This window comes from Sorex fumeus, unplaced genomic scaffold, assembly GCF_029834395.1.
Source record: "Sorex fumeus unplaced genomic scaffold, SorFum_2.1 ptg000033l, whole genome shotgun sequence".
In the NCBI taxonomy this organism is placed as follows: Eukaryota; Metazoa; Chordata; class Mammalia; order Eulipotyphla; family Soricidae; genus Sorex; species Sorex fumeus.
The window spans coordinates 2,516,246-2,529,157 of NW_026606090.1; the positions used below are offsets into that span (position 1 = coordinate 2,516,246).

General features: G+C 39.8%; 1 protein-coding gene across 1 annotated transcript in view; it reads left to right on the plus strand.

Annotated features, from left to right (window-relative positions):
• The window catches only part of PRDM5 (PR/SET domain 5), a 192,342-nt gene that overhangs the window by 143,645 nt on the left and 35,785 nt on the right, over nucleotides 1–12,912 (plus strand). Inside the window, exon 14 of the mRNA XM_056116900.1 lies at nucleotides 11,594–11,679. Coding sequence (XP_055972875.1) covers nucleotides 11,594–11,679 — 86 coding nt within the window. The remainder of the gene's footprint in view (nucleotides 1–11,593; nucleotides 11,680–12,912) is intronic.

A 12,912-nucleotide genomic window follows, 5' to 3' on the forward strand; every position in this document is an offset into this window, starting at 1 on the left:
TCTGGATACTGAACTGAACCCGATTCCCTTTCTCCTCTTGTTCTGAGTTTGGATTCTGATCCCCCAGCTCACTCTTACAGTACAGTTAAATCCCAAAGCATGAGGGGTTGGGGTAACAATTACATATAGGTGTGGTCACAATCAATAGGGGTAGAATTCTTTCCCTCAGGGAAAGCTGCTTCTAGGACAGATACTCTCTCAGCAGGATGACCCACCCTAGAACGAAATCCTCTGGGTGTGTTTCTCCTCTCCTTGTCCAACAAACATATAAGCATTCATAATATAAATCATTTTGTATGGATACAGTAAGAAATACCTTAAACTTAGAGAATTGCTCTTCTAGGGCCATCTCGATCTCAGACTACAGTGCTCAGGCCAGATAGTCTTTCCTATCCCTAGCAGGGTCCTAGTCTCGTCATTGCTTTTGATCATGACAGCATTTGTCTATGATCAAACTCTTAACTTATAGTTAAGAATTGTGACACTTTGGCCTGGCCCATGTCGATGCCAGGGTAGCTCACCGCTTGCCCTGGGTCCATTCATTCCCTCATCGGTACCTTGCTTCTGGAGTGCTAGGAACTAAGGGCAACTGAGGCTTAAGTCGAGAAAGCAGATGCCCAGGAGTGAATAATATTCAAAACCAATTAAATCCTAAGTTACAAAGCAAAAGCATAATATTAACCATCTCCCTGTATCTATACAAAAAGGACATTGCATTAAAGTAAACTATTCATAAGACATAAGGAGAGGAGAAAGGCAATATTAAATTATAATACAAGTTCAGTGTCCTAGAAGGATCTGACCTTACAAATTAACAGAGTCTGATTAGGGGGAAAAGCTGATTAAGTGGTTGGAGAAGAGAGTATATAGAAGTGGGTGCAGATAAACGAAGGAATGGGAGTGACTCGGGAGCACTGTGATGGGTGTAACCTGATAAACCTAAGCTCCTGTGGCAAGGGAGAAAGGACAAAGCAATGTTATCCTACACCTGGGGAAGATCATTTGGAAGCTTTGGCATGTGGAAGCAGATAGAAGTTTCCTCAAATCCTAAATTATTGTTGACTGCTCTAATTCTTGCAATTGTTATAAATGCTATTCTTTTATTCATGCTAGCTGTTTGAAAATGACAGTCATTTCATTAAAAAAAAAAAACAACAACCAAATGTTCATCATATACTCAAGGTCAATAGCCATGGTGTTATTTAGTTTCAAGTGAAAAATAGGTATTCCTTGGAAAATAAAAATGCCAGTTCAGTTTGGCTCACATTTCAAATTGAGACAACTTATCTGTCAGAATTTGTGATTTATCCTGTTTTTTTTTTGCTTTTATTGCAAACAGTGTTTTTAAAACACTTGTGCTCAAGAGTTAGGGCTTTACAAAGGGACTTTTACTTTATTTTCCTTGAGGACATAATTAAGAGACTCACATTGGTTTCCACTGAGAGTGTGTGGTTACCAAGAATAGAGTGGCTACTGATTGTTTCACTGTTTCTTTGTTTTTTTGTTTTCTGAGATGTCAGCTATTCAGACAAGTTAACTCTTTACTCTTAGGAAAAGATGATTCACTGGAAGTTGGAGCTTTCAGCTGGGTAGATGCAAGATTGAATACACTGCAAAGCAACAAGATGTCTGTGGACTTTGAAGTCTTTGTTTTCCCATTATGTTGAAGGAGTTGATTTCACTTTGTTTTATAGTATTCCAGGCATCAGTAATTTAGAAAGTCAGGTCTCTTTTTTGATAAATTCAAACAAAACTGCTTCATGAAAAGGAACCAGTACTTGAGTTTCTTCCTTCAAGCTTGCCAGTTGGAATCTTCTATGTCACTTCCATGGTCACTTTCCTCTCTGTATAGTGACCCAGTTTTAGTTCAGGTTGCATTAAAGGCAATTTTATCATGTAGATTTTATTAGAACAGGTCTCATTGTCTAGGATTAATGGTCATTCTATGGGATGGAGCACCATAGCTGTTGATTATTCCCTGCCAGTGCTTGGAGAAACCTTAATATTTGTGTCTGCTTTATTTTTTGTTGTTAATTTTTTAAAAACTCTAATTCTTTTATGTTTTGACAATTTTATTCTTAAATAACTATCCTGTTGTAGCTTTACTTCATCTTCTTTGTCTGTTACCCTTCCCTGATCTATTCCTGTTATTCCCATTTTGTACTACAAGGTTGAAATCTCACAAAATGGTGGGTTTTTCATGAATTTTTAAAAAAATTATCAACCATATACCTACTTTATAAAGCACACTCTTCATAAAGTAGATGATTGGAGCAAGAGCATGGTGGCAAGTGTGCACAGGACACCTGTTTCCCTTGATGATTTTATTTTTAAAATAAAAAGAACTTTTAGTGCGGCTGAAGAGGTACCACAGTAGGTAGGGTCTTGCCTTGCATGCGACCAACCCAAGTTTGATCTTGATCCCTGAACTCGCCAGGAACAGCTTCTGAGCACCACTTTATTTTAAAGAAGGAGAAGGAGAAGAAACTTTTAAAAATGAAAACCCATTAGCCAAACAAATTCTCAGTAAAAATACAATAGTTTGCTGAGGTTGCATTACTTCTGTGTTCACCTACAACTAAACTAGAGCTTAGAAACCTTTCGTAGTATTTCGTTTGACTGGCTTTTCTATTGCTTATTCTTTAGCCTACCACTTAACCCTTACTTTTACTTACCATCGAATGATTGCATTCCTTCCCTAAGGTCTGGTAATATGATCTTGTTGGTATCTGAACCACTTGAGGATAATCATCTCCACCACCCAGAAGCTAGAAGGCCTGTTGTTTGTTTTCTTTGGTCTGACTGAGCTGGAGCAGCATTCGCACCACAAAACCATTCTCCCAAACACTTTTTTAGTTGTGGACCTAATGTATAACCATGGTATGGATCCCAGACTCAGATTGCAGTGTTCAAATTCTACTTCATCTATTTCCTCATTTCCCACAAAGCAATAAGTTGCCTAATTTCTTAGAAGCTGAGTTTTCTCACCCAAAAAAAGCTCATCATTCCCCCCAGACTGGTGTGCATGGAGAAGACCCAGGCACTGAGCACTGTGGGCCTCATCCATTGCAGTGCACTGGCCGCCCAGGTGGCTCTGGTCCTACCCAGTTTTCCTGCCCACCTTTCATGGGCGGGTTTCCTCCTTCCTCGGAGAGTATCCCTTTCTTCCCAGGGTCTGTAGCGGGGTCTTGCAATTCTGAGCCTTCATAGCAGCCTGGAGATTACCTCCAGGACCTAAAAAAGAGAATCCATCCCAGAAGTGGTGAGCCCAAGAGGGTGTGCTTTCAGAAGAGTGAGCTGTCGAGGAGGGCAAACCCTTCCAGTGCTTCCAGAAGGGTGTGTCTTTCCAGGAGAGTGTGCCTTTCCAAGAAGCTGTGCAACCAGGAGAGTGTGCCATTGAGGAAGGTGTGCTGTCACACGAGCTTTGGGTGTGTGCCCAGTGTGACGCAGTCATTGTTGGTGTTGGGGACGGGTCTGGACTGGGCTGGCAGCTCAGTAATTCATCACCGGGCTCATGGCAGGAGTGGCAGATGGCACTCCTCGGGTCAACTGGCATCGGAAAGCACATTCTCCTGTTGGTTTATAGCTGCTCAGGGTCAGCGAGAGCAGGGTTAATTCTGCCAGGGAATTCATGGATGGTGACATAAATTCTATCAGTTGTTCATAAATTATGAAAGAAATTCTAGGAACTGCTTTTGGGGGTTTTAAAGCTGTGGGCCAGAAGGTTAATTACTTGCCTACAGTTTCAACCAACTTTCTGTGTTGATAGATACCGGCTGTGTCGGCCCCTTCTGGCCCACGCTCGCTTGCTCACCGCGATTTGAATGTAGTAATAAATCACTGTCTTAGAAATACTTAACTTTTCTGGTAAATACCTGTGATCAGCTTAGCAATGAAGTGTAATATAATTAGGTTACATATGAACTTTCACCACAAATTTTCTTTCTGATGCTCTTACTATGTATTTGTTCATTATTTATAGAATTTCTTTGAAGTCATGGAAACAGTGGTTATAATTATAGTCAGCAATAAGACAGTAATTTATAACAAAAATAGATGCTTACAGTAATCATAAGCAAATGAAAATCTAAAACACATAAAGACTTTTTTAAAAATAATAGTTATGCCTAAAAGTTAAGTTCATTGCTAATTTATAGGCTCAAATCAAGTGTTCTTTTACCTGCAGACCTTAGTGTTAACAGAATAGCCAAACATAGAGATACAGAGATTTATTTCTGCAGGGGAAGAAATCAGCTCTGGCTCACTTCAAGAACTTCAGGTTTTTCCTAGAATAAAGTTGAACTCCAGGACTTTAGTCTCCTCAGTCTTTATTTCACATGCCAGTACTTTTCTGATCTCCATCCACACTAGTGGAATATGCATGTTGCCCCCTTCCCCTCTGGAAGTCAGATTCTGCGCTTGGGATTTCGGATCATTTGCCTGCATAGATAACTCCTAACAAAAGGCGTGATCATTTTGATCTCACTGCCAATATAATTATCTTTTTTCCTTTTCCAAAAATATCAAAAGCCCTTGTTTTTCAGTGCAAGCAATTATAGTGCTTATGTCAGGGTATGGAATATTGTAGGCTGGGCTCAGAAGCCCAGCAGAGAGTCGGGGAGTTTGTCTTGGAATATAGTGTTACAGTCACCAAATGAAATCATAATGCAGCCTGATCTGTTACAGCATGTTATGTGTGGAGCTCTCCTTTCCAGTTCTCCTGCCTCTTTTCCTCTTCCTCTCTGCCCTCACACCCCCACCCCTCTTCTCTCCTCTGTCTCTCTGGATAGACCAGGGTTCTCCAACCTCCAAGTGACCTTGGCAACAGTTGTCCCTACAACCAGCTTTAATCTGCTGGGTGACTTTCAGAGAGAATTATTAATCAGTACAATCAGTACCTTTATAAACTGGAAACCCCAGAGACTCTAGCGTTCTCCCTCAGGGAGATGTTAACCCCTGCGGCCGTGATCACTTCCATCCTTGCTCCCACTTCCCCACCAAGAACAACTTCTCCCTCTGTCCTTACACTCCTTAAATTGCACCTTTTGGTCTGTCCAAGAATCTGCAGCATCTGTTAAGAATAGATTCTGGATATCTTGCTGCTAATGTCTCTGTAGTCCTGAGGCTCCATGTTCACAGGAAAGCTCGTCACTGCAGGCCCACGGGGCTGGGTCCCTCCCCAGCTCCACTGCTGGGCTAGTAATAAAACCACCAAAAGGCATGACACACACCAGAATGCTGCAGGATGTTACCCAAGTCTGATATCCTCACAGCAAACCCCAATCAATAATGGCTGTAATTTATTTATTGCCATTGCTTTCCATTTTCCTTGAAAGTTGGAAGTTATCAGATGGTCCTTGATATTAGAACCTTCAAGATGTGGCCATTGCCTGGCTGGACCCAGGCATCTCAGGGCCTTCGCTACAGTCAGCACTCTCATCTGGACACAGGATGTAGACTGGGCATTATTCCCACTCCTGGTGGACTGAGCCAGAGCTCCAGAGGAGGGAGTAGGTCATCTTCATCTCTCAGCTGATTCTACTTTGTTGCTGTTCATGTATTCTGGTACTTTTGATTCTGCATTTTCTGCCTTTTTCATGCATCAGGAAAGCAGATTTGTGTCACCCTCAACCCTTAAACTGATGTCAATGGGACTGGTGAGTTTATTTTATAGTGAGCCTCTAACACCCTGGAATTCATCTCCTTTGACTTGGCATCTCTTCACAAGTGAGGTCCGGATTGAAATGGTGGGGATCACAAGTTTGGTTTTCCAGAAAGGAACTCCTTTTGAACTTGTTTGTAATGCTGCTGAACCTTGCATTTGAAAGACAAATCTATTTTAATTCACATAGCAAACAAAGTTTAAGAATAAAATATCTCTTCCATGGATAATATTTGTTTTCCACTGCACTGCCCTTTTACAGGATAGTACTTCCCCAACACACACACACACACACACACACACACACACACACACACACACACACACACACTTTTTTTCCACACACCCCAGCCCTTTAAACTTTAAGGAGTGTCCTAAGTATCTAGTGTCCAAGAAGTAAATGTTGGTGTCACATTTTTCATGGTCATCCTTGCAAAGAACCCTCTGCCTTAGCACCTCCAGATCAAGTGAGTCTGCAGGGTTAGACAAATGGGAGTATTCCAAGAGGGGCAGCATGGGGACTCACTGAGCTCCAGGGGCTTCCTGGCTCTTTTTGCTACAGGAAGAAAAAAAGGTATTAGGATTCATAGAAAAGTGCCAAGAATGAACTTTAACTCCCCACATTTGTCAGTGTAGCATTTCACTTCTCTCTGTGGTGTATGCTGGATTTATTAGACCTCTGTCAGTGCCAGGGACTGGAATGGTTAGCATGGAAACTAGTATGACTGGTTCCTGCACAGTTCCCTAAAAGAAATTTAGGATTTCTTTTTCATTTAGAATGTGTCACTTTGATGCTTTGTAACAATTTCTTAATCCTCAAAAGCAAAATAAAAAAAAAAACAGAAAGCCAGTCCCAGGATATTTGTAACATTTTTAAAAGAATTCCATGTATAAAACTTAACCATGCGAATCATCTTAGAGTATTTTTCATGAAATATATGCTTTTGAGGCTTGAAAGTTGATGTCTCCAGCACTGAATTTTGTTAAAAAATTTCAAGTAAAATTCAAAACTATGGCTCAAAAATTCATTAAACATTACTTAAACACCCATCCAAATTTATTGAAAATGATTGGATCTCATGTGAAATTACCTCATAACTTTAATATGAGCGTTCTTTCAAGTGTTTTTAAAATGTATTGATAAGGGCTGGAGCAATAGCACAGTGGGTAGGGTCACACAGCTGACCCAGGTTCAATTCCCTGCATCCCATATGGTCCCCTGAGCACCGCCGGGGTAATTCCTGGGTGCAGAGCCAGGAGTAACCCCTGTACATCGCCAGGTGTGACCCAAAAAGCAATAAATGAATAAATAAATAAAATGTATTGATAAAATATAAGATTAAATCATGAAAATGCCTTCAAAATCTTTTCGTCAAGATCTCCTAAAGGTATATTATTATAAACTAAGCTTTTCCACTTCCTTAAAATTGTTTCAAAGCACAAACTACACATTTTAATAATAATGGGAAAATATGCATAACAAAATATGCCAGTATAGTTTTATTGCACACATTTCAATTTTCAGTGTTGATTGTAGTCATTATTACTGAATCTGTGACATTCAGTCTATTTTATTTTATTGTGAACCAAACTTTTATCTCTGAGCTCTTTGATAAAGCAGTCATTTTTATTTCCTAAGAATGTGTTCTAGTACTAAGATAGTTAATTTAGAAGGACCACAGCTTACAAGATTTTTCTTTATTAACTTCAGGTTCATAATCATAGGGCTGATTTTTTTCCTTAAGAAATTTTTTGTCATGATATTGTACTTTGAAGTGATTCAGCGCATAACTATAGATGGATGTTCAGTGATGAATCGATTTAGGATCATTTTATCATGAAGATTCAAGTGAACCTGAACTCTAAGTTGCTGTTTTAATTAGTATCTTCAACCTTTTGGGAGGCCTACAGTGCTCCTGATGTTCCTTTCCTTCACCTACATTTTGTGTATCTTTATATCTTTTGTATGTCCTTCTCCCTCTTTCCATTCTTTCCTTCTTGTATTGAGTTCAAGAATATGTTTTCACTTTGCTATTTGTGTTTCCTTGTTTTTCCTCTCAGAACTCCACATGTGAGTGACATTCTCCAATATTTGACTTTCTCCTTCTGCCTTATTTTACTTATCTCCTCTAGTTTTATCTCTGTAGTAGCAGATGGAAGGATTTTATCTTTTCTTATAGCTGTCCAGTATTCCATTGTGTCTGTAGACCACAGATCCTTAATTCCTTCATTTGTTAGGCCTGTGGGTTCTGAATGATCTTGCATTTTGAAAATATATAAATGCCATCACTAATAATCCTAAAAGCATATAATAAAATATGTTTCAAAAGTTTAGCCATACTTCCCAGTGAATGGTTATCATGATTTTTTGTTTTGTTTTTCTTTTCTTTCATATATATTATAATATATATTATATTATATATTAATTGAATTACTGTAAGATACACAGTTATAAAGTTGCTTGTGATTGGAATTTAGTCATACAGTCTTCCATAATGATTTTTTTTTTGGTCATAATGAGGTAGCTTGTTTGGGGACCAGGCTAAACTCTTATAAGACAGTTTGTGTATTATGCAGATGTTCCCTTTCATTGTTGCTAGCTGCTGAAAGGACATCACCACTTTTCTTTAGCCCTTTTATAAAATATTCACACTGCCTTACTTGCAGGTTATATTTCAAATACTTGTAAAGTACTTCCATATCAGGTGTGCCAGTGGTGAGGATCCCAGAACTCACTTGAAATCCCATAGGTGAAAAAATTTCTAATTAAATATAAAGAGTTCACCCCAAAGTGTGCTTGCCCTGTTAGCCTGGCATCCAGGAATTACATCCATTTCATTATTTTACCTTTCTTAGTGTCCTTAGCTAAGTTATTTTTTTCACTCACATAGATATATTTAAACAAAAAAATTTTATAAAGAGAGAATAAAATAATAAACTCAAATTCAACATTTGTAATTAAAAATTTAAAGTCTAACATGAATACATTACATTTTTCCTTTTAGAAATGTTTAAACCACTTATAGTAATGAGAGTGTTAGATTTTGTTCTTCTAGTATTAGAAATGATGCAATTATATAAAAGTACTCTTATTACAGAAATCTGTCTTTCAAAATGTATTTTATTCATAGAATTTTATTATATAAAACCCCATTTAAATTGTTTTCTTTTTTGTCTCATGCTAGTAAAATTATATAGGCAGTAATTTTGTGAATCTGTTCATAACTGCATTCCAAAGATCAGACATTAATTAGACAGCTGCTGAATGGATGGATGTGTTGGTTTCTTGGAATATCCAGTTTGTGAATGCTCAAAAATACCGTGAATTTTTTTTAAACAGTTATCACCATGTTCATTTGTTCCTTGATGTTTTTCAAAAAAAAATGAGTGGAGTGTAATGGTTATTCAGAACTTAATCTGAAAAAGTCAATACAGGGGCTGGAGCGATAGCACAGCGGGTAAGGCATTTGCCTTGCACGCAGCCAACCCAGGTTCGATTCCCAGCATCCCATATGGTCCCCTGAGCACCGCCAGGAGTAATTTCTGAGTGCAGAACTAGGAGTAATCCCTGAGCTTCGCTGGGTGTGACCCAAAAAGCAAAAAAAAAAAAAAAGTCAATACAAAGAACTCATCTATTTTCTTTCCCCAAGTGAACAGTATTTTTCTGTTTTGTACACTTGAATATTATTCATGTTGTTTTGCTCATTCAATCTAAGTATGGATAGCAAAACTCATGGTTGTAGGATGGGGTACTTTCCAACACTGCATTTCCCTCCTAAAGGCTAAAAGTAGTTACTTTTACTTAATTCTCAAGGCACAGCTTATTTCTGTCAGTATTTGTGTTCACTTGGGATCTTCTTTGAGTCAAAGCACACTTTCCTCACCTATCCCCTACTTTTTTCTGATTAGCTAAAGTAACTCAAAGAATGTCTGAATCTACGAGTCAGAAAGATCTGGTTAATGTCTGCTCTGGTAGCAAGAAGCAGATTTTGTCGATATGTTTAGAAAGTCTAACCTAATTTACACAGAGTAGTAGCCATATTATTAATTTATGTGACAGCAGGAGAGTTAAAAGGGTAAAGGATTTCTGGTCTGTGTGATGGCATGAACTTAGTTAAAAAGGTTAAGGATTTCTTGTCCCTTCACTTAATAGGTATGTCATCTTGAGGAGATTACGCTTCCTATGTCCCACTTTCCTCAGTTGTAAACTAGAGATACAAATAATCTAGGTGATGGTGTGATTGCAAGAATTTAAATTGTTAATATATATAGGCATGATCTGTTTCAGTTTCCTTAGTATTTCTGTGTAGGTTGGCTTTAAAAAATTGTTTTAAGTTAGTTTTCATCTTAACTGTAAATCAAAATTTAAACATTGGTTCTGTATCACTGTAGCATTGTCCTCCCATTGTTCATCGATTTGCTCAAGAGGATACCAGTAATGTCTTTATTGTGAGACTTGTTGTTACTGTTTTTGGAATATTGAATACACCACAGGGAGCTTGCCAGGCTCTGCTTTGCAGGTGGGATACTCTTGGTAGCTTACTGGGCTCTCCAAGGGGGGTGGAGGAATTGAACCCAGGTCGGCCGTGTGCAAGGAAAATGCCCTACACACTGTGCTATCACTCTAGTCCCAAGTAGCACATTGGTACTTCCAAGGAAAATGCCCTACCCACTGTGCTATCACTCCAGCCCCCAGTAGCACATTGGTACTTCTTTTATTTTAGCAAAATAAAAGAAGAATATGAATCATCCAGAAATATTCCAAATATTCTCTAGATTTGCAGCACAGTAGATATTAAACCTGGAGAGTTAGTACAGGAGGCTTAAGGCAGTTATTCTGCATGTGGCGAACCCAGGGTTGATCCCTGACACCACATATGGTTTCCAGAACACTGCCAGGAATAAGCCCTGAACACAACTGGGGGTGGCCCCAAAACACAAAACAAACAAAAAATGTTTATATATGTGGTATGTGTGTGTGTGTATACAAATGCATATTCTGGCTATGCTATAAAAGAAAGATCTATTAACAAACAGTAAACTAGTCTTGAATTGCTTGTCTATTCTGTGTTCAGCATCTGATGACAGGACAGCTTCAGAGTCTCTCTGGATTCCAGCCATTACTCTTTGAGTGATCCCAGAGAACCCCTCTGCATGCTGGGTCCTTAGCTTGGCCTGGTCCTTAGCTGCTGAGTTCCAAAAACAAACTTATTTCTCTTTACATAGAATCTCTAAGTCATCCTAGTGTCGCATCTCTGAGGTTGACTGTCATCACATTCTTGTCACTTCAGTTTAAGTGATGTATCTGTCTCTGCTTGCTTTACCACATGGGCTGCCTGTGCTCTAGATAGAAAACAGTTCTATCAAAAAGCAGAGGCCGGCTGCTACTTGGTTTAATGAGCAAGAGTTTTGTGGGACACATCCCAATTTTATGACATTCTTTTGGAGCACATTACCCTGAGAGAGAACAGTTTGTTGAGACACAGTGTCAGCGAACCTGTTAAATTCAGACCCTCAGATGGAACTGCCACCTGACAGAATGCCTCAATATACACAATGTAAAGGGAACAGGCTCTGAACACCAAGGATTTATTTGGGCATCTGTGGGAAGGGGTGTGTAGAAAGCTACGCTGAGGGTCTTGGGTTCCTCCTGACATAATGGGGGGACTTAGGCTTGTTCTCTTCTAAGGTGCCCTATGCATCGTCCCAGCAGGCCCAGATACTTTGTGGTGGGATGTGGAACATCCACCTTGGAAAGGGGTATTTATTTATTAAAATTATCCTGTAACAGTTGCCACATGTTTATTTGTTCCTAGATATTTTTAGAGGGTAAAATAAGAGTGCAGTATCATTTAGTGTCAGAGCCTAATTAGTCCATTGTACATGCCCAGAGGTGCTCTCTGCCTGACATCTTCCATTTTCCTCTTGTAGGTGAACGCCCCTATCAGTGTCCTTACTGTGAAAAGGGGTTCAGCAAAAATGACGGGCTGAAGATGCACATCCGGACTCACACCAGGGTAAGGACACCTGCATTCAAAAGCAGGCTTTTCTTTCCCAAAGCAAAAAGCAGAAACAGTGTCGAACTTTGCCCAAGAGAATGACAGTCTTGTATCTGATGTGACATAGAGGGACAGTTGAGGATGCAAATCCACAGCATTCTTGGAAACTGCAAGGCAATTTTCCACAGGAACGGGAGCTGCAGTGACACAGTGCCAAGTAATTGATAATAACATTTGAGTCCCCCAAACCTCAGCATTGTTGGTGTCAGTGGGTTCCCTGGCTGCTGGAATGTTCTTGAAAAGAGGTGAATCTGTCTGCTTCTGACCCTTGTTCAATTCCAGTGAGCGTTTGTAGGTTTTTTGGTTTGGGGTCATATGTGGCAATACTCAGGGGTTACTCCTGGCTCTGCACTCAGCATTTACTCCTGGTGGTACTCGGGAGACCATATGGAATGCTGAGGTTGAACTGGAGTCTCCTGCATGCAAGGCAAGTGCCCTACCCGCTGTTCTATCTCTCCAGTCCCAAGGGTCTGTCTATAGGGAAGGTAGGAAATGCTGTGTGGTATTGGGGGAGGTCTCCTTGTGCTCATCCCTCCTTCCCAAGTCCAGCCTTCCTCCTCAGCATTCGCCACCAACTGTTGTCACTGTGTCTCTCTGATCGACCACCTTCAAGCATCTGCCTTAGGTATTTTATTTTTTATTGAAATATGTATTTTAAAATCCTGCTTATAATAATATAATATGAGACTGCCACCCAAGAACAGTAGACACAAGGGGCAAGAATATTGTTCCATAGTTGGAAATCTGTCTCATGAACTGGGGAGAAGGCAGCTGGAATAGAGAAGGGATCACTAAGTCAATGAGAGTTGGAGGGACCGTTTGGGATGGGAAATGTGTGCTGAAAGTATATAAAGAACCAAACGGGATAGCCTCTAATTATGTATACTGCAAACCATAATGCCGAGAAGAAGAGAGAGAGTATAGGGGAAATTGTCTACCACAGAGGCAGGTGGAGGGTTAGGAGCACGGGGTGGCGGGGGGTAATACTGGGGGCGTTGGTGGTGGAGAATGTGCCCTGTTGGAGCGATGGGTGTTCGATCATTGTATGACTAAAACTCAAACATGAAAGTTTTGTAACTGTATCTCACCACCATTATTCAATTTTTTTTAAAAAATGCAGTTTATAAAGAATAGTGGGCAACACCCCTGTCATCCAGATGTATTTCCCCGCTCACATTTTAGGGGAGGGCA